The following is a 22,849-nucleotide window of genomic DNA, read 5'->3' as shown; positions in this document are numbered from 1 at the left end:
ACATTAGCTAGCTAGTAACATTTAGCCCTAAAGCCAAAGCCCAGTTTTGATATTTGGACTGCCAGTCAAATAGAAAAAGTAGAGTTCCCGGGCTAGTGTAAATAAAATTTGCAGAACAAGCTCTATTTTGGTGGCCTCCGGTACATTTTAATGCCTTGATTCCAACCGAAATACACAGCTAAATTATTTAATAGTTTTTTTTTTAACCTTTATTTAACTAGGCAAGTCAGTTAAGAACAAGTTCTTATTTTCAATGATGGCCTAGGAACAGTGGGTGAACTGCCTTGTTCAGGGGCAGAACAACATAATTGTACCTTGTCAGCTCAGGGATTTGATCTTGCAACCTTTCAGTTACTAGTCCAACACTCTAACCACTAGGCTACCTGCCGCCCCAAAACCTTAACAACTTTAACTCCCAGGTTTGTAAAATAAGTTGTGGTATTGAATAGTAAGACATGAATTTACATTTAAAATGACTGAAAGTCATTTGAATTCAGTCTGTTGTAAAGAGACACAAAAAGGAAACTTAAGAACAGGAAACAGAAATAGCGCACATAGAAGATATGTACTGCTTCTTAGACTTGCGTTCAATGAGAATGACAGATCTAACTAGAAAGAAAGTCAGAATTAGCAGGTTTAAACCTGTCTTCTCTTGAGATGAAAACCATTTACAGTTTTACTGGAAGATATGAATTGCCACAATTATGTTTGTTCTTCAAATATGTATTTTACTGGCTCAGCTGCTGTGGACACTTAGGGTAAAGAAAAACAATGTGTCAATTTGTATTGACCTTTAACAGTTTGGCCTGTCAATCAATCACTGTGGGTGGAACTGTCAGGAGAGGGGGCAGGATGTTTGTGAGTCACAGAGTTGGTAGGGTTTCAGACCTGTCAATCACTGTGCGTGGGACTTTGAGGGAGGTGGTAGATTAGTAATTTGGTCAGAAGAACTAGTTTAGTTTACTCTTTTAATGTAATTTATTGTGGCAAAAACTACATCTCAAAAACGACAGTTGAAGACGGAAGTTTACATACATTTAGGTTGGAGTCATTTTTCAACGACTCCACAAATTTCATGATAACAAACTATAGTTTTGGCAAGTCGGTTAGGACATCTACTTTGTGCATGACACAAATAATTTTCCCAACAATTATTTACAGACAGATTATTTCACTTATAATTCACGGTATCACAATTCCAGTGGGTAAGAAGTTCACATACATTGATTGTGCCTTTAAACAGCTTGGAAAATTCCAAAAAATTATGTCATGGCTTTAAAAGCTTCTGATAGGCTAATTGATATCATTTGAGTGAATTGGAGGTGTACCTGTGGATGTATTTCAAGGCCTACCTTGCATCTTGACATCATGGGAAAATCAAAAGAAATTAGCTAAGACCTCAGAAAAAAATGTGTAGATCTTCACAAGGCTGCATCATCCTTGGGAGCAATTTCCAAACGCCTGAAGGTACCACGTTCATCGGTACAAAAATAAGTACCCAAGTATAAACAGAATGGAACCACGCAGCCATCATACCACTCAGGAAGGAGAAGCGTTCTGTCTTCTCGAGATTAATGTAGTTTGGTGCGAAAAGTGCTAAATCACTCCCAGAACAACAGCAAAGGATCTTGTGAAGATGCTGGAGGAAACAGGTACAAAAGCATCTATATCCACAGCAAAACGAGTCCTATATTGACATAGCCTGAAAGGCCGCTCAGCAAGGAAGAAGCCACTGCTCCAAAACCGCCATAAAAAAAGTTTGACTACGGTTTGCAACTACACATGGGGACGAAGATCGTACTTTTTTGGAGAAATGTCCATCATCGAATATTGTAAGAGCTTTCATTGTCTGCTTATGTTCCCCCGTTATTTATCCTACGGTTCTGACTTGGTGTACAAGGAGAATACTGTAAGAATGGCCCATGTTCTGAATTCTGTGCTGTACATTTCAGCTCACTCATGTCTTAATCGAAATTACAGCTTGACAGCTCATCATTCCCTTATGTCACAGTCTCCATTGTTATATTGCTTATACATGTACAGGTCTATCGGATTAGTATATTATTCATCATCTTGGGCTATGTTAGAATGATGCATTTCATTGTTTCGCTTACTTTGTGTAGCCTATTATAATTTGCTTACGTGGTTCTCTATATACCAGACCATCATAGTAGATGATGGCCTGTAACCATGTTTGCCAGTAACAGTCTCTTCACATTCAAATACTTTTGTTCAACAAAAATTTCACGTGATTCCAGTTCATATTGCGAGGGTTGTTTTGTTTGTGCAATGCTCTGTCTTTGCGCCAGTATATTGTCTATAAAAGTGGAGCCCCGTGATTGTATTTTCCTTACTTTTAAGACCACACAATAAAATACTTCAAATGGTATGCTAACAGCTGAGATACCGTCATTTTCTCTCTCTCTCTCTCTCTCTCTCTCTCTCTCTCTCTCTCTCTCTCTCTCTCTCTCTCTCTCTCTCTCTCTCTCTCTCTCTCTATCTCAAGCCTCTATCTCTCTATCTATCTCAAACCCTCTGTCTCTCTCTCTCTCTCTCTCTCTCTCTCTCTTTCTCTCTGTGTGTTTGTGGTGACAAAGAAGAGTAAAGTTAAGGCCTCAACATCTCGCTGGAATTTATCTGAGCTAACATCTATCTGAATTTATCTGAGCTAACATCTATCTGAATTTATCTGAGCTAACATCTATCTGAATTTATCTTACAGTTTGAAAGTGCTGAACGAATAAGCACTTGCTCATACATAGAGCTAAGTGTGATAATAAACATTATGAATTTACTGAACATAAATATAATAATGTTTGTGTATGGTCCAAAAGTCGGTATTCGTTATTATTGAAGGAGAATGCTTTTTTCTTTATAGAGTTACACAAATCCACAAGGAGTCAGTAGTAGCCATGTTTATTTAAGCAAGTCAGCCATATCAGCTATGTTTTTTTTTTTAAAGCAGTAAATGAGGCTGACTGAACGATTTCACTGCCAGATGAGGCCCCGTTGATAGCCAGGTGTAGCGGTGGTAAGGATTCACTCCATGGTGCTGAAAGGAAAGGTCAGCTGATGGGACAGCTTTCTGTAGGCCCGAACAGTTTGTGGGCACCGTTTGTCACTGCTATAAGACTCAGAAGAGGAAAAGGCGACGTAAGAGAGGCCAACGTGCGGGAACCCTGACAAAACCACATTCGGCAAATAAATAATCTGCCTCTACCCCCAGTTCTATTAGTGAACATACAACAAACAAACTGGAAGAGCTCTGTTCAAGATGATCCTATCAACGGGACCCGGAAGAACTGGACCAGGACGGGGATAATATACACCTAGCTGGTTTCGCATGCATCGTCAAGTCCGCAAGGCAGTGTCAGGTAAGGTTTAGGGGGGAAGTGGTGTGGATTTTTGTTAACAACAGCGGCTGCGCACACTCTAATATTAAGGAAGTCTTGAGGTTCTGGTCACCCGAGTTAAAATACCTCATGATAAGCTGTAGACCATACTATACGCCAAGAGAGTAGCTGTCTATTTACCAACACAAACCGATGCTGGCACTATGACCGCACTGAATGAGCTGTATAGGGCAAATACGAGCTGTATCAGTCTTCACTGATATTTTCAACCTCTCCCTGACCCAGTCTGTAAAACCTACATGTTTCAAGCTGACCACTATAGTCCCTGTGCCATAGAACGCTAAAGTAACCTGTGTAAATGACTATTGCCCAATAACCCTCATATCTGTAGCCATGACATTGTAAGGACAGACGCTGGAGACGAGAAGCAAGTACAGGGAGTGAACATTCAATGAAACAATGGACATATAACAAAACAAGAACAGCATCTGGACAGGGGGAACAAAACGACATTACGGCAATAATGCTGACACAGGGATCTAACCGAGGGACAGACAGATACATGAGGGGCAATCAACGAGGTAATGGAGTCCAGGTGAATCCAGCAAGCGCTGATGTGCGTAATGATGGTGGCAGGTGTGCGTAATGATGGGCAGCCTGGCGCCTTTGAGCGCCAGAGAGGAGGAGCGGGAGCAGGCGTGACAGAAATGCTTTGAAAGGCTGGTCATGGCTCACATCAACACCATCATCCCAGACACCCTGGACCCACTCCAATTTGCACACCGTCCCAACAGATCCACAGATAACACAATCTCTATTGCACTCCACACTGCCCTTTCCCACCTGGACAAAAGGAACAACTATGTAAGAATGCTGTTCATTGACTACAGCTCAGCGTTCAACACCATAGTGCCCTCCAAGCTCAACACTAAACTAAGGACCCTGAGATTAAACACCTCCCTCCGCAACTGGACACAACAGGAACAGGATCCTAACGATCTATCTGTACTTCCCCACTCCTTTTCCTGTTTGCCGGAAAATGGCTGCTGGCTAAGGTCGCTGCTGGGACATAGGCAGCGTTGGCTTTTTTACTCTTTACTGTAATTGCTGTTTTAAACTGTTTTTGGAATTTAGCAATTTTACCTGCGTCTTGGTTTGTCTTCTCCCAAACTTTGACTGCAGCCAACCACTGCACAAGAAGAGCACAGATACCACGAGGCAGAACAAAGAGCAGACTGACAAACCAGCAGTTTCCCAGTTTTCCAGTCATCACTCGCTTTGTGACTGACACGCGCCTGTACTATCAATAGATCACTAGAAGATGCATCATTCATTCTAGCGGGAGAAGACTATACCAACGTTTCTGTCTAGCTAATTGAAACTTTTCAATGAAAAGAAGCCTAGTTAGTTGAAAAAATTAGCCAGCTGACAATAGCTGTGTTCGAATACCCATACCAGCATACTGTATACTACATACTTAATACTACATACTATATACTATTAGTTCATTTTAGCATACTGTAAACGAGCGGTATCCTTTCAATTCAGTGTACTAGCTCTTCACCTGTCTACCGGAAGTTGATGCTGTTGCTATGCAACCTCTTGCTAGCTTGTTAGTATAACAAATTACTAGCTAGATATTTTACGGCTTTGGGTGTGTTCTTAAATTCAATCTGGCGTGCCATAGAGCACTCAGTGTGCTCTGGGCGTTCATAAATTTAGAGAGTTTCGATCTCTGAGCTCACACTGGACGCTCGGGCCGAGGAGTAGGGTTGATTCGAGCGTTCTAACCTGACAATGACAGTCAAGCACTCAAGCTAACGTTGGCTAGCTTGCTAGCTATTTCCAGACACAAATGAGAGAACACCTCACTCTGACCATTTCACCCGCCGTAGCGATGAATTTGTATCCACTCTCGTTGGAATTCGGCAGCATATTTTCCAGCGTTTTCTTCAAATCTGCAAACGATGTGAAGCCACACCCATTTTCTGAAGAATGTCATTATGGGCCCTAAAAGTACGGAAATAGTGTCTACTGCTTGTGTGCTTCATATTTTGGCGAATGTAGTACGACATCCGGGAGCTTTTGGCACACTAACTATACCCACACTGTGACCAATAAACATTCTATATACTCAATTTACATCACAAATAGTACAGTTAGTGCGGTTACTATAAGTATTCGAACACAGATAATGAGTCTGTTATCGTCTGTTGAGCCGACCACCGCTGCTTATGGAAAACACTGATTAAGCCCAGTGCTTTGACCAACCTCACAGGTGGTATTGTCTGTCCCGTAAACAGCAGAGAAGCACTCCGAATTCAACATATTATCCACAACTGGAATCATTTCAAAATGTACCATGTCCATGAAAGTACGGCAATCATTTCTAGGAATCTTAAGTGCCATGCTATCGAAAGCTGCAGTACTTCAAATTCGTTTTGGATTACAGTAAGCACTCTCCCGTCCATTCGATACGTCATGGTGGTTTGGGTAAGACCATTTAGCGCTTCGCTGTGAGGCAAGCTGTTTCAGTGGAAAGGTACACACACACACACACACACGCATACGACTAATAGACTGGGTACCACTAATGTGGAAGATGATGAGGGATAGGGAGGTTGTGGTGACCTTGCTTGCTCCAGGCAGGAGGTGGAGCTTGACGTATGGATCGGCCAGTCCGTTGGAGTCCATGGCCTTTAGTCCCTGTGGAGAGACACACACAGGGATGGTTACAGATGAACACGCGCACGCACTCGCGCACACATATGCAGACACACACAGTGAGAGTCACACAGACACACACACACACACACACACACACACACACACACACACACACACACACACACACACACACACACACACACACACACACACACACACACACACACACACACACACACACACACACAGACAGACAGAACACACTTGGTCAAGGCTTAGCTATCATACACATGGCATACAGTCATACACCACAGGCTGTACGCCAGACAAGGTCAGGGCATGACAAAAGAGCATTATGTCCTTTGGTGTTCAACTCTCCTCTTGTTTTGTCTATTTTGTCTCATGCCATTCTACTCAACTCGTTTTCAATCTACGTCCATCATTTCTCGAGCTAGTCTGTTTGTATGTAGGTGTGCCAGCACTACCAATGCTTTCCATTGGGTTGGGGTGCTTATCTGGGTATAAGCATAGTCAATCGCCTTCCAAAAAAGGACAAATGATAGCAACTCCCTGGAATTACAGTAGTAGGAAAGCACAGAATTACGGCTGGATCCCAAATCGCACCGTATTCGCTATGTAGTGCACAACTTTTGACAGGGACTCATATAGCGCTTGTCAGAAGTAGCGCACTTTATAGCGAATGGGGTAACATTTGGGACGCACTTTTAGTCAGGTTATATTATTGAATGGGTCTACCATAATACCCATGAGGAGTATATATTGAATGTTTGCCTGGTGTGGGCTGAATGCGAAATGTATCTTTCTAGCCCGGATCACATCAATACTCAACTCTGCCTCATTGTTAAGAGATAAATCTCGGTTATCTCTCACCGAATAGAGTTTACGGGTTTTCTAGGAAAGCACCATTGTCTTCACGGCTTCATGGCTTGATGTGCTGGGTCAGAGCTAAGCCTGTCTCCGAGGGAAAAGACATCTAGAGTAACGTTTGAAGCTGCAACGCTAACCTGAGGCTTGCAGTGGATTGGATAGCGCTTAAGCCAATTTCCCTTTGAGTCTTGACGCGTTGTGTGGAGGGGACGTGGCTTAGCTTAGGCTTGGGGTGTAAGTGGAGTCTTGTTTTCAAGCCTAGCCCCTGACGGAGATTAGAACAGTTGAGTTTCTTACCTTGGCCTTGTGGATTGTACAGTGTAGACAGTTGTTCTCGTGATCGAAGAGCAGGGTGAACTCCAGGGTGCCCAGATAAGCTGTAAAACAAAACAATCGATACAGACAATCCATTATTGGCCGTTGGTTTGGCCCTGGCTGTGAATACAGCCTAAAGAAAAGTGTGTATAAATTAACTGAATGCACATAAACACATATGCATGCACATATGGCCATACAGATGCATGCACATAAACACATATGCATGCACAGATGGCCATACAGATGAATGCACATAAACACACAGATGGCCATTTTATTTATTTTATTTATTTTAGCTTTATTTAACCAGGCAAGTCAGTTAAGAACAAATTCTTATTTTCAATGACAGCCTAGGAACAGTGGGTTAACTGCCTGTTCAGGGACAGAACGACAGATTTGTACCTTGTCAGCTCGGGGGTTTGAACTTGCAACCTTCTGGTTACTAGTCCAACGCTGTAACCACTAGGCTACAGATGCATGCACATAAACACATATGCATGCACAGATGGCCATACAGATGCATGCACATAAACATAAACACCAACATACACCCCCCACCCCCCCCACCCCCACCCCACCTCCACCTCCACCTCCCCAAACAGAGAAACCTGTAACTCTAGCCTCCTGCACATTTCTGGAATCTGGATACACCAATGCTTATTTTCCTGACACTCTTAAAAAAACATTACTCCGAGGAAGCAAAATAAATCACACGGTGTGTGTGTGTGTCTGTCCGTGTGTGTGTGTGTGTGAGCCCCTCTGTCGGAGAAACTCGGAGCGAGCGACAACGAACGCGAGACAATGATGGTGGAGAAGATGTTCGACTCACAATCACTCCGCTTAAACACATGCAGTGCCAGCTAACACTGAGAAATGTACCCAGAAAGTGGTTTTGACACAAACAAATGGCGACTTCGAGAGTCGGGATTAAACCGCAAGAATATTGAGGCCCGTGTTTGTTTTCCGATGATTAACTAGGATACACATGAATTTACATAAATCACCGCACGGACCCCATCGAGTTCATGTGCGTAGACATGCACGAACACACACAATTTGACACCTGTGCACACTGTGATAAACATACCCATACACACTCATAGAGACAAAGTCAAACACAACACAAACACACTCAGAGACAAACAGAGAAACAGACTACATGACATCACAACTGGAGCATCGTTAATGAACTCGCCTGACATTTTAACACCCACAGTTCAAACCATAACGGCATTCAGAAAGACAAGCAAACGAAACACAAGCCACACTGACTAGAGCCTCACATACTTTGACCAATCGATCTACACGATTGTCAAAATCGTTGTAATAAAACACACAGTGCCTTCAGAACGTATTCACACCCCTTGCCGTTTTCCGCATTTTGTTGTGTTATAGCCTTCATTTGACATGTATTAAATTGAAATTTGTGTCACTGGCCTACACACAATATCCCATAATATCAAAGTGGAATTATGTATTTTGGAAATTTTGACAAACTAATGAAAAGCTGAAATGTCTTGAGTGAAAAAGTATTCATCCCCTTTGTTATGTCAAGCCTAAATAAGTTCAGGAGTAAAAATGTGCTACAAAGGTCACATAATAAGTTATTAATTACACTTTGAATGGTGTATCAATGCACCCAGTCACTGCAAAGATAGAGTACCACTCTCCATATTTTCAAGCATAGTGGTAGCTGAATCATGTTATGGGTATTCTTGTAATTGTTTAAGAATAGGGAGTTTTTCAGTCTAAAAAAGAAACGGAATGGAGCAAAGCACAGGCAAAATCCTAGAGGAAAACCTTGATTATTCTGCTTTCCACCAAACACTGGGAGATTAATTAACCTTTAAGCAGGACAATAACCTAAAACACAAGGCCAAATATACCCTAGGGTTGCTTACCAAGACGACATTGAATGTTCCTGAGTGGCCGAGTGACAGTTTGACTTCATTCGCCTTGAAAGTCTATGGCAAGACTTGAAAATGGCTGTCTAGCAATTTTCAACAACCAACTTGACAGAGCTTCAAGAATTCAAAGAACAATGTACAAATATTGCGTGCAAAGAGACTTACCCAGAAAGACACAGCTGTAATAGCTGCCGAAGATGCTTCTACAATGTATTGACTCAGGGGTGTGAATACCTATGTACATTTGATATTTCTGTATTTCATTTTCAATAAATTTGCAAAAATGTAACATTTTTACTTTGTCATTATGTGGTAATGTGTGAATATGGGTGAGATTTGTTTTTTAGTTCATCCATTTTGAATCCTTTCTTCTGTTACACAACAAAATGTGGAATAAATCAAGGGGTATGACTACTTTCTGAAGGCACTGTATATGTTTAATGAGTGTATGCACAAAACCAACATTTGCATAACCGTTGTGGCTAAAATACACCCAGGAGGAAATATGCAATGGTTGTGATGTGTTGTGAATGCGTTGTGTGGAACGTTTTGGAAAAAATAATATTGTCAAATGAGATTTCTCAATTTCTAATCCTTTCTGTTCTGCGTCCTCATATATCCATGAAACACTTAATTTGTGCTTGTGTATTGCTCATTCCTTTGAAATATACTTGGAACAAAACATGGGATCTATGCGATATTAATTGGATGTTGTTGGAGATGTGAGAAGGAACATTTGGCCCACTTCTCTTTCTTTAAAACCCTGTCTAATGACGTGTTACCGGGCGATGTTCTTAATTATTGTAAACATTGAGATGAATTGAGGATATGGCATCTTATTGAGAATGTTTGCGTTGGCGCTAGAATGTTTCGAAATAGATTCACACACACACACACACACACACACACACACACACACACACACACACACACACACACACACACACACACACACACACACACACACACACACACACACGCACACACACACACTTGACCCAAGGCCTTCCTTTCCCTAACCCCTGAACCCCACCAAACCCACACCCCCCTCCCTCCCACTCACTTTCATCATCGTCGTCCGAATCCACCCCTTCTTGCCTTTCCCCCCGGTCCTCTTCGATGGGTTTCCTCTCCTTATTCTCTCCGTCCATCTCCCCTCCATTGCTCAATCCGAAATCTGGTTCCTTCAGGATCTTCTTCTCCCGGGGCGGGGGAGGGGTCATGGGAAAGTCGTGGAAGCGCGGGAAGAAGTCGGAGATCTGTGGGATAGGCATTATGGGCCCCGGGCACACGTTGATGGCAAAGTGCTCCTGCATGGAGATCTTGACGGGAGAGGGCGGAGGGAGAGATCTGGGAGCAGAGGAGGTAGCACGAGAAGGTGCGGGGGAGGATGGGGTGGAGGAGGAGGGAGGGATGGAGAGATGGGAGGAGGTGGAAGAGTTGGGTGGGGGGGCGAAGTGGGAGTGGGGCGGAGGAGGTTTCGATACGCTCATGTGGACCGCCGGATGGGACTGTGGGTAGGCGTGTGTGTGTGGGTAGTTAGGTGTGTGTGTGTGTGTGTGTGTTGTGGGGGGTGGGGATGGACATGAGATGAAGAGAGAGAAATAGAGAGGGCAAAATGAATCTCAATAGTCTTTCATGTCAAAATATTGAGCTACTATGTCAGTTCTCCGAATACATATTCATGTTTGACAGTGTATCGTTCTACTCTCTCCATTTACTGTTATTCATACCTCTACTGTACAAGTTCATCCCTGCATCTCTCTCTACATCGCTCTCCCTCATCTTATCTTCCTATCGCTTTCTCTCTACATCTCTTTCTCAGTAAGGATATACATGCCTTCTCGATCCAAGATGGCAGCATGTGAAGTCGTTTGTCTGTGACTAGTAGATTTGAACCTACTAATAACCCAATCCACAATATCCTTGTTGTGTAGTGCAAACTATTTTGTTTTGCTGGTGTAAAGATTGCGTGTCTCCCACAACCCGGATACATCATTTATTTTCTCGCTATTTGCACTTCTTTACTTGAAGTTTACCAAAGTAACCTTATCTCTGACTAGCCTGGGTTCTATCCTCAGCTTTCCCTCCACGGAGTGTCTCGTCCACGCTGCTCCTCTTCACTCTCCTCCTGGCTGTCAGAGGCAGCTCAACAATCCCCAACCCGTTCTCTCAATCGACCCCCTCACTCAATCAACTCACACAGACTCACACATACACACAGTCCCTCTCTCCCCTTACCTTTCCTTGGCCTCTATTTCTTACATCTCGCAGAGAAAATGTCAATTTTCGTGGTATTTCTTTATGCACTGACTTTACTGAACTCTGGAGAAAACGAACATTGTCGATGGGTGAGTACATCTGACAATGTGCTCTCCCGTACATTAGACATATTGTCTGCGGGAACTCGCTCTTTTTCACTCGGTCCACTCGTCCAAGTGCCGATGCATTTGTGGCATGATGTGAACAGTGCAAACCTGTGTCACTAACAAAGTGTAATGGTTTTAAATGACTGTTTTGTATTGTCTGGAAGCTCACTTGTCGAATTCGCTTGCAGTAGGTCTCTTAAAAAAGGGACGCCGTGTAAGGCTATTAAACAGAGGTGCCTAGTTATGCTTATTTGGTTGACATCAGGTAACGTGCAACTTAACCCTGGCCCTGATGTGCAATGTCTTCAACCCCCCTTTGATTTTAAGTCTATTATTTTTCATTTAAATGAACGCAGCTGTCACGCCCTGGTCGTAGTATTTTGTGTTTTTCTTCATGTATTTGGTCAGGCCAGGGTGTGACATGGGTTTTTGTATGTGGTGTGTAGCTTAGTGGGATTGTAGCTTAGTGGGGTGTTCTAGGAGAGTCTATGGCTGTCTGAAGTGGTTCTCAATCAGAGGCAGGTGTTTATCGTTGTCTCTGATTGGGAACCATATTTAGGCAGCCATATTCTTTGGTTGTATTGTGGGTGATTGTCTTGATGTCCTTGTTTGATGTTAGTTGACACAAGTATAGGCTGTTTTCGGGTTTTGTTTATTGTTTTGTAGTGTTCGTGTTTAGTCGTGTTTACGTTTGTTTAAAAAAACATGGATCGCAATCGACACGCTGCAGTTTGGTCCGACTCTCCTTCACCATATGAAAACCGTGACAGAATCACCCACCAAACTCGGACCAAGCGGCGTGGTAAACAGCAGCGACGGCAGCAGCAGCAGCAACAACAGCGGCCAGCATCACAGGAGTAATGGACATGGGAGGATGTATTGGACGGCAAGGGTTGCTACACCTGGGAGGAGAATCCTGGCGGGAAAGGATCGCCTTCCATGGGAACAGGTGGAGGCAGCCGGAGAGAGGAGCTGGCAATATGAGGAGGCAGCACGGCAGTGCGACAGGTACGAGAGGCAGCCCCAAAAAATGTTTTGGGGGGGGCAGACGAGGTGTGGTACTAAGCCAGGTAGCAGACCTGAGCTCACGCCTCGTCCTTATTATAAGCAGCGCATTACTGGTCAGGCACCGTGTTATGCGGTTAAGCGCACGGTTACGCCAGTGCGTGCCCATAGCCCGGTGCGCTATAGGGCAGCCCCCCCGAAAGTGCCATGCGAGTGTGGGCATTGAGCCAGGGCGTATGGTGCCTGCTCAGCGGGTCTGGTCGCCGGTACGCAGTTTTGGTCCAGGTTATCCTGCGCCGGCTCTGCGTGCTGTGTCTCCGGGGCGCTGGGAGGGTGCAGTGCGCCCTCTGCCTGCGCTCCGCTCGTGCTGGGCAAATGTGGGAGTGGAGCCTAAGGGAGAGGTGCGTGTAGTAAGCACTAGATCTCCCGTGCTTACCCACAGCCCGGTTCAACCTGTGCCTGCGCTCTGGAGGGTCCGGGCTAGAATAGTTGTCCAGCCTGGGGAAGTGGTGCCAAGGTTGCGCACCAGAGCTCCAGTGCTCCCCCACAGCCCGGTCCTTCAGGCTCCTCCTAACATCAAGCCTCCTGAAGGTCTCCCCAGCCTGGTGGTTCCTGTGGCAGCCCCACGCACCAGGCTGTCTCTCTGTCTCCTCCCTGCAGGTGGTCCCGCCTGTCCAGCGCTGCTGCCGGAGTCCCCCGCCTGTCCGGCGCTGCTGCCGGAGTCCCCCGCCTGTCCGGCGCTGCTGCCAGAGTCCCCCGCCTGTCCGGCGCTGCTGCCAGAGTCTCCCGCCTGAGCCCAGAGCCCCTCTGTCCTGAGCTTCCTTTCACTCCTGAGCTTCTTTTCACTCCTGAGCTTCTTTTCACTCCTGAGCTTCTTTTCACTCCTGAGCTTCTTTTCACTCCTGAGCTTCTTTTCACTCCTGAGCTTCTTTTCACTCCTGAGCTTCTTTTCACTCCTGAGCGTCCCCTCAGTCCCGAGCTTCTTTTCACTCCTGAGCGTCCCCTCAGTCCCGAGCTTCACCTCAGTCCCGATCTGCTCCTCAGTCTAGTGGGGTTCTGGGTGAGGAATACTAGGCCATGGTTGGCGGCGAGTGTGGACTATCTAGGGACGCAAGGAGAGGGGACTAAGACATTTACTGAGTGGGGTCCACGTCCCGCGCCGGAGCCGCCACCATGGACAGACACCCACCCGGACCCTCCCTATTGATTTGAGGTGCGTTCGGGAGTCCGCACCTTAGGGGGGTTCTGTCACGCCCTGGTCGTAGTATTTTGTGTTTTTCTTCATGTATTTGGTCAGGCCAGGGTGTGACATGGGTTTTTGTATGTGGTGTGTAGCTTAGTGGGATTGTAGCTTAGTGGGGTGTTCTAGGAGTGTCTATGGCTGTCTGAAGTGGTTCTCAATCAGAGGCAGGTGTTTATCGTTGTCTCTGATTGGGAACCATATTTAGGCAGCCATATTCTTTGGTTGTATTGTGGGTGATTGTCCTGAGTGTCTTGATGTCCTTGTTCGATGTTAGTTGACACAAGTATAGGCGGTTTTCGTTTAGTTTATTTTGTAGTGTTCGTGTTTACGTTTGTTTAAATAAACATGGATCGCAATCGACACGCTGCAGTTTGTTCCGACTCTCCTTCACCATATGAAAACCGTGACAGCAGCCTGGCGTTAGGATTTGGGCTATATCAACGGATGCTGATGTAATTGTGTTTTCGGAAACCTGGCTCAGCAAGTCTGTTCTTGATAATGATATTTGTATAAATGGTTACAATGTGTATCGCACTGATCAAGTTAAGAAAGGTGGGGGTGTGGCTATATATCTAAAGACTAAATTCCTTGTAACTGTGTTAAAGTCTGAAAATATTTGTGAACAGTTGGAATTTCTTGCTTTGAATCTTGAGGTTTCTCTATAACTGTGATTGGCTGTTATAGACCTCTGCTCTCGGTGATGCATTTTCTTCTCTGATTCACCTTATGTCTAAACTTCTTTACAGTGAAATGATTTTGATTGGTGATCTCAACTGGTGTTGGTTAAAGCCAGTGTCTTGATGATTTTAAAATGTTTTGTAAATCTATGAATCTTACCCAGTTGATTAACTCACCCACTCGCCAAAATCTAAAATGTCCAGAGAAATCTACCCGGTTTGATTTGTTATTGACAAATGTTCCACATAAATATTCTGCGGTTGGTGTTTTTTTGTTGTAATGATTTAAGTTACCATTGTGCTGTTGCTGTTAGAAACACTAAGGTTGCTAAGACAAACCCACGCTTTATTCATAAGAGAAATGTTAATAGTTTTAATGAGCAGGCTTTATTTCATTATTTGTTTTTGCCTGGAGAAAGATTGAACTTGCCCCAGGAAATTCTTTCATTATGTTTTTTTCAAAATACTAAACAAACGTGCCCCATTCCGTAGGTTCAGTTAAAGAGCAAGATAATCCATGGTTTTCTTCTGAGCTGTTTTGTATTATTCATGAATGTAATCTACTGGGCTTAAACACGGAAATCATGTTCTAATGCTGATTGGCTTCTTTTTAGACAGTTACGAAACTGTTCTTTTCTTCTCAGGAAGGCGAAGTCCAAATGTTTTATGTATGTTACCACTGATAACCTGAATGACCCTAAAAATGTTTTTGGAAGGCTAATAAATCTATGTCTGGTAACAGTAATGCTAATGAATTACCATCATGTGTATTGAAGGACTCTGTTGCTGTATATGACAACTGAAATGCTGACTTGTTTCAATGAGCACTTTGTATCATCTGGTAGGCTGTTTGATTCAGTGTCCTCTGTCTCTGTACAACCCTGTGTGGATGAACCAGTGAGAGCTGGTCAAACTTTTAGCTTTTGGCCATTCTCGGTGCAGGAGGTACATAAAACCCTGAAATCCTTATCAGAGAAAGCCTGCAGGTCCTGATCTTCTTGATCCCTGCTTTTTAAAACTGGCAGCTGATTTCATAGCTGAACCACTTACATATCTGTTCAATCTAACCCTGGAATATAATGAATTTCCAAAGATCTGGAAATCAGAATTTGTCCTACCACTTTTAAAAGGGGGACATTCAACTCTTTTAAATAATTATAGGCAAATCTCAAAGCTGTCATCCCTGGTGAAAATACTTAAAACCCTTGTCAGTGAACAGCTAAAAGAGTTATTATATACTAACTCTATTTGATCAATGTAGCAATCGGGCTTCAGGAAGAAGCATAGCACAATTACAGCAGCCATGAAGGTTTTAAATGATATCACTGAAGCCCTTAACAAAAAAAACTGCATCGTGTCTCACTTTTATTGATCTTTCTAAGGCTTTTGATACAGTTGATCATGCTATACTGAGGCAGAGATTGTCGAGCGTAGGTCTTTCGGAGCATGCAGTTGCATGGTTTGCTAACTATCTGTCTGATATAACAATTTGCACTCAATTTGTTGGGCTCATGTCTGTTTGTAATGGTGTGCCCCAGGGCTCTGTACTTGGTCCCCTCTTATTCACTATTTATATAAATCATTTAGACAAAAATGTGTAAAATGCACAACTTCACTTTTATGCTCATGATACTGTTATGCTGATGATACTGCTATGATACTGTTGGTGTGCCTTGTCTCTCACAAAAGCTTTCCAGAACTTGAAAACTGCTTTTTATACTGTTCAACATACCTTGTGTCAATTGATGCTTATCCTCAATTCTGACAACTAAACTAATGGTGTTTTCTAAAGCAAGAAATAGACCTCTAAACCTTTCACCTATTACTACCTGTCAGGGATATGAGATTGAGAATGTAACCTCATGTATATATCTTGGAATTTTAACTGATGACGGCCTCTCTTTTAAATTGCATATTCAAAAATTTTACCAAAAAATGTAAGCTGAGGTTGGGATTTTATTTTAGGAATAAGGGCGGTTTTTCTTTTGAAGCCAGAAGGAGGCTAGTACCAGCTACATTTATGCCTTTACTAGACTATGGTGATATTTTATATATGAATGTTTCCCCTCAGTGTTTGAGTTCAATTGACACCCTTTACCACGTCACTTTGAGATGTATTTTAAACTGCAAACCCCATACGCACCACTGCACTTTTGTATACCAGGGTTGGCTGGCCTTCTCTAGTCACTCATAGGCTCAGGCACTGGTATACAGTGCCTTGCGAAAGTATTCGGCCCCCTTGAACTTTGCGACCTTTTGCCACATTTCAGGCTTCAAACATAAAGATATAAAACTATTTTTTTTGTGAAGAATCAACAAGTGGGACACAATCATGAAGTGGAACGACATTTATTGGATATTTCAAACTTTTTTAACAAATCAAAAACTTGGCTTGGCTGCCTGAGGCGGTTCATAATCAGAGTCAGGTGATTCTTGTTGTCTCTGATGGGGAACCGTATTTAGGTAGCCTGGGTTTCACTGTGTATTTCGTGGGTGATTGTTCCTGTCTCTGTGTAGTTTCACCAGATAGGCTGTAATTAGATTTCACATTCCGTTTGTTGTTTTGTATTTTGTAATAGTTATTTCATGTATTGCTTTCTTCATTAAAGACATGAGTAACCACCAGGCTGCATTTCGGTCCGACTCTCTTTCTACAAACGAAGAACGATGTTACAGAATCACCCACCACACACGGACCGAGTGGCGTGGAAACAGGCAGCGACAGCTGGAGCAGCAAAAGGAGGATGAATTATTCAGAGAATGGACATGGGAAGACGTGTTGGATGGTAAAGGTTGTTACACTTGGGAGGAGATACTGGCCGGAAGAGATCGCCTCCCATGGGAACAGGCGGAGGCACTAAGGAGAGCAGAGGCAGCCGGAGATAGGAGCCGACGATACGAGGGAACACGGTTGGCAAGGAAGCCCGAAAAGCAGCCCCAAAAAAATATTGGGAGGGGGCTTAAAGAGAGTATGGCTATGCCAGCACTGTGTTATGCTATAGAGCGCACGGTGTTTCCAGTGCGGGTGCATAGCCCGGTGCGGCACATACCAGCCCTTCGTATTGGCCGGGCTAGAGTGGGCATCGAGCCAGGTAAGGTTGGGCAGGCTCGGTGCTCAAGAGCTCCAGTGCGCCTGCACGGTCCGGTCTATCCAGAGCCAACTCTCCTTGTTTATCGTGAGGAGCCAAGGAGGAGACCAGAACCAGAGCCGGTGTTAGAGGTGAGCGAAGGAGAGACTGTGAAGGAGTTAATGGGGAAAGTGGAGGAGAGAGTAATGAGGGAGTTGCTAGCATGGTGCTTTAGGTACGATATTCGTCCGACGGAGCGTGTCGGGGATTTAATGGCACCTGTGTCAGCGCTCCATACTCGTCCTGAGGTGCGTGTTAGTCGGCTGGTGAAAAATGTGCCAGCCTCACGCACCAGGCCTCTTGTGTACCTACCTAGCCTTGCACGTCCTGTGCCAGTCCTGCTCTCAGGCTCTCCAGTACACCTTCACGGTCCAGTCCATCCTGTGCCACCTTCACACACCAGTCCTCCGGTAGCAGCTCCCCGCACCAGGCTTCCTGTGCGTGTCCTCTATCCTGTAGCACCAGTTCCAGCACCACGCACCAGGCCTTCTGTGCGCCTCGCCTGTTCAGCACAGCCAGAGCCTTCCTTCCCTCCTGCGCTGTCGGAGTCTCCCGCCTGTTCAGCGCTATCAGAGCCTTCCTCCTCTACAGCGCTGCCGGAGCCTCGTGCCTGTTCGGAGCAGCCTGAGCTGCCAGTCTGCAGGGAGCTGTCAGTCTGCATGAAGCAGCCAGAGCTGTCAGTCTGCAAAGAGCTGCCAGTCTGCAGGGTGCTGTCAGCCTGCATGGAGCAGCCAGAGCTGTCAGTCTGCATGAAGCAGCCAGAGCTGTCAGTCTGCAAAGAGCTGTCAGTCTGCAAAGAGCTGCCAGTCTGCAAGGAGCTGTCAGTCTGCAAGGAGCTGTCAGTCTGCAAGGAGCTGCCAGTCTGCAGGGTGCTGTCAGCCTGCATGGAGCAGTCAAAGGTGTCAGTCTGTTCGAAGCAGCCAGAGCTGTCAGTCTGCAAAGAGCTGTCAGTCTGCAAAGAGCTGCCAGTCTGCAAGGAGCTGTCAGTCTGCAAGGAGCTGTCAGCCTGCATGGAGCAGCCAGAGCTGTCAGTCTGCAAATAGCTGTCAGTCTGCAAAGAGCTGCCAGTCTGCAAGGAGCTGTCAGTCTGCATAGAGCAGCTAGATCCGCCAGTCAGCCATGATCTTCTAGATCTGCCAGTCAACCAGATTCTTCCAGATCTGCCAGTCAACCAGATTCTTCCAGATCTGCCAGTCAACCAGTCTCTTCCAGATCTGCCAGTCAACCAGTCTCTTCCAGATCTGCCAGTCAACCAGTCTCTTCCAGATCTGCCAGTCAACCAGTCTCTTCCAGATCTGCCAGTCAACCAGTCTCTTCCAGATCTGCTAGTCAACCAGAATCTTCCAGATCCGCCAGCCAGCCAGGATCTACCGGAGCCTACTACCTGCCTGAAACTTCCTCTCAGTACTGGGCTTCCTCTCAGTACTGGGCTTCCTCTCAGTACTGGGCTGCCCCTCAGTCCCGAGCTGCCCCTCAGTCCCGAGCTGCCCCTCATTCCCAAGCTGCCCCTCAGTCCTGAGCTGCCCCTCAGTCCCGAGCTGCCCCTCAGTTCAGTGGGGTTCTGGGTGAGGACTATTAGGAGGACGCGAAGGGGAGGAACTAGGACATTAATGGAGTGGGGTCCACGTCCCGAGCCGGAACCGCCACCATGGACAGACGCCCACCCGGACCCTCCCTATGGTTTTGAGGTGCGTCCGGGAGTCCGCACCTTAGGGGGGTTCTGTCACGCCTTGGTCTTAGTATTTTGTGTTTTCTTTAATTATTTGTTCAGGCCAGGGTGTGACATGGGGTTATTGTATTGTCTTATTGGGGGTTTTGTAGGCATTGGGATTGTGGTTGATTAGGGGTGTGTCTAGTATAGGCTTGGCTGCCTGAGGCGGTTCTCAATCAGAGTCAGGTGATTCTTGTTGTCTCTGATGGGGAACCGTATTTAGGTAGCCTGGGTTTCACTGTGTATTTCGTGGGTGATTGTTCCTGTCTCTGTGTAGTTTCACCAGATAGGCTGTAATTAGATTTCACGTTCCGTTTGTTGTTTTGAATTTTGTAATAGTTATTTCATGTATCGCTTTCTTCATTAAAGACATGAGTAACCACCAGGCTGCATTTCGGTCCGACTCTCTTTCTACAAACGAAGAACGACATTACAAAACTGAAAAATTGGGCGTGCAAAATTATTCAGCCCCTTTAATTTCAGTGCAGCAATCTCTCTCCGGAAGTTCAGTGAGGATCTCTGAATGATCCAATGTTGACCTAAATGACTAATGATGATAAATACAATCCACCTGTGTGTAATCAAGTCTCTGTATAAATGCACCTGCACTGTGATAGTCTCAGACGTCCGTTAAAAGCGCAGAGAGCATCATGAAGAACAAGGAACACACCAGGCAGGTCCGAGATGCTGTTGTGAAGAAGTTTAAAGCCGGATTTGGATACAAAAAGATTTCCCAAGCTTTAAACATCCCAAGGAGCACTGTGCAAGCGATAATATTGAAATGGAAGGAGTATCAGACCACTGCAAATCTACCAAGACCTGGCCGTCCCTCTAAACTTTCAGCTCATACAAGGAGAAGACTGATCAGAGATGCAGCCAAGAAGCCCATGATCACTCTGGATGAACTGCAGAGATCTACAGCTGAGGTGGGAGACTCTGTCCATAGGACAACAATCAGTCGTATATTGCACAAATCTGGCCTTTATGGAAGAGTGTCAAGAAGAAAGCCATTTCTTAAAGATATCCATAAAAAGTGTTGTTTAAAGTTTGCCACAAGCCACCTGGGAGACACACCAAACATGTGGAAGAAGGTGCTCTGGTCAGATGAAACCAAAATTGAACTTTTTGGCAACAATGCAAAATGTTATGTTTGGCATAAAAGCAACACAGCTCATCACCCTGAACACACCATCCCCACTGTCAAACATGGTGGTGGCAGCATCATGGTTTGGGCCTGCTTTTCTTCAGCAGGGACAGGGAAGATGGTTAAAATTGAAGGGAAGATGGATGGAGCCAAATACAGGACCATTCTGGAAGAAAACCTGATGGAGTCTGCAAAAGACCTGAGACTGGGACGGAGATTTGTCTTCCAACAAGACAATGATCCAAAACATAAAGCAAAATCTACAATGGAATGGTTAAAAAATAAACATATCCAGGTGTTAGAATGGCCAAGTCAAAGTCCAGACCTGAATCCAATCGAGAATCTGTGGAAAGAACTGAAAACTGCTGTTCACAAATGCTCTCCATCCAACCTCACCGAGCTCGAGCTGTTTTGCAAGGAAGAATGGGAAAAAAATTCAGTCTCTCGATGTGCAAAACTGATAGAGACATACCCCAAGCGACTTACAGCTGTAATCGCAGCAAAAGGTGGTGCTACAAAGTATTAACTTAAGGGGGCTGAATAATTTTTCAGTTTTGAATTGGTAAAAAAGTTTGAAATATCCAATAAATGTCGTTCCACTTCATGATTATGTCCCACTTGTTGTTGATTCTTCACAAACAAATACAGTTTTATATCTTTATGTTTGAAGCCTGAAATGTGGCAAAAGGTCGCAAAGTTCAAGGGGACCGAATACTTTCGCAAGGCACTGTACTTTTATTTACAAAGCCAATTTGGGTTTACTACCTTTTTATTTGGGCATTTTTATTGTTCAGAAATGTTGTGGGTACTCTCTTCGTTCGCTGGACTTTATCCTGCTAACTGTTCCAAATGTCCGAAATGACTTTGGTAAAAGGGCTTTTATGTACTCTGCACCATTGGCATGGAATGCCTTACAAAATACTTTTAAACTGGAAGAACTTGTCCCAATTGGTGTTTTTAAATCATTGATGAAGGATTTTGAGACTGATTCCCTGACCTGTCAATGTTTTTAATTAGCTGTTTTATAATTTAATACGTTTTTTTTACAACATTACCCTGTAGTTTTTCATGTTGTCTGTCTGTAATTGTGTAATGACTTGGTGCTGCCTATCTTGGCCAGGGCGCTCATTAAAAAAATACATTTCAAATCTCAATGATCCCTTCCTGGTTAAATGAATACAAATAAAATAGGTTTGTCTCTTTCCGCTTCTCTCTCTCCATCTCTCTCTCGCGCTCCACCTTGTCCCCTGTGTTTACATAACAGTACTTGAAGTCTTTTTCTCCAGGCCAGACGGTGGCTGTCACCTATAAAAAGGAACAATCGTGTTCTAAATAAAGATCAATGATAAAATGTAATGGAAATGGTAATCATCCCGTTGTGTATTGAGGGCATTTAATTATAGTACCTCTCCTTTCATTATCCTTTAATACATCTGTCCTAGTGTAAATTGTAATTACCGAAAGACCACACTACTGGCTATTGAAATCCGTACAAAACATTGCTTTAAGTGTTGTTGTGTACTTAGCCTACATGTACACACTCAATGTAATACACAGGCTGCGTTTAGACAGGCAGCCCAATTTAGATGAGTTGCTTCACTAATTGGTCTTTTGATCAGGATTGGGCTACCTGTCTTAAACGCTGCCACGCGCGCGCGCACACACACACACACACACACACACACACACACACACACACACACACACACACACACACAAGACCAGTGGAGGCTGCTGAGGGGAGGACAGCTCATAATAATGTCTGGAACGGAGCAAATGAGATGGCATCAAACACCTGGAAACCATGGAAACCATGTGTTTGATGTATTTAATAGGATTCCGCTCCGGCCATTACCACGAGTCCGTCCTCCCCAATTAAGGGGCCGCCAACGTCCTACCCTCAAGACACACATACTCAAGACACACACACACACTCAAGACACACACGCAGAGACATACAAATGAGCAGACACACAGACAGATGACAAAACATTTGTTTTTGCCTCAAATGAAGCTAGCACCAGAATGCAATACAGAATCGTTCATCAATGTAAGAAATGGTTCAATAAAAAGCCCACATTTTACCACAACACCACCTCTCTGTCTTTCCTTAGGAAACCCAAACTCCTACGCACAGGCTTAAGCATACCTGTACCCTCTCTTAAATGAATTATGCACACGCGCTCTGACTCAGTCAGAACTGCACAGAGGGAAAAAACTGGACTTACAGCATCTTGAGGATACACACGCACTTACTCTTTCACAGACCGCCAGACACACACGCTCACACCAAGTCAGACTTACGCACAGACGTCGCCTAGACTCAAACTGTCTGACTTACAGCTTCTTCAGCATTCACACGCACACTCACTCACTCACACATGCACACACAGAAAAACACTCATTCCCTCACACATGCACACACAGACACTCATTCAT

At 44.6% G+C, this 22,849-nt stretch overlaps 1 protein-coding gene across 2 annotated transcripts in view; it reads right to left on the bottom strand.

Annotated features, from left to right (window-relative positions):
* LOC118361847 (double C2-like domain-containing protein beta) overlaps positions 1-22,849 on the bottom strand; it is a 47,748-nt gene that overhangs the window by 24,647 nt on the left and 252 nt on the right. For both annotated transcript variants that reach the window (XM_052486594.1, XM_052486595.1), the window contains exons 2-4: positions 10,197-10,644; positions 7,206-7,285; positions 5,985-6,059 (exon numbers count right to left, since the gene is read on the bottom strand). In XM_052486594.1, the coding sequence (XP_052342554.1) occupies positions 5,985-6,059; positions 7,206-7,285; positions 10,197-10,626 (585 nt within the window). In that variant the 5' untranslated portion in view covers positions 10,627-10,644. The remainder of the gene's footprint in view (positions 1-5,984; positions 6,060-7,205; positions 7,286-10,196; positions 10,645-22,849) is intronic.

Source organism: Oncorhynchus keta, chromosome 29, assembly GCF_023373465.1.
Source record: "Oncorhynchus keta strain PuntledgeMale-10-30-2019 chromosome 29, Oket_V2, whole genome shotgun sequence".
NCBI classification, from domain to species: Eukaryota; Metazoa; Chordata; class Actinopteri; order Salmoniformes; family Salmonidae; genus Oncorhynchus; species Oncorhynchus keta.
Note: the sequence above shows the minus strand (reverse complement) of the source record. Positions and strands in the feature narration are given on the sequence as shown.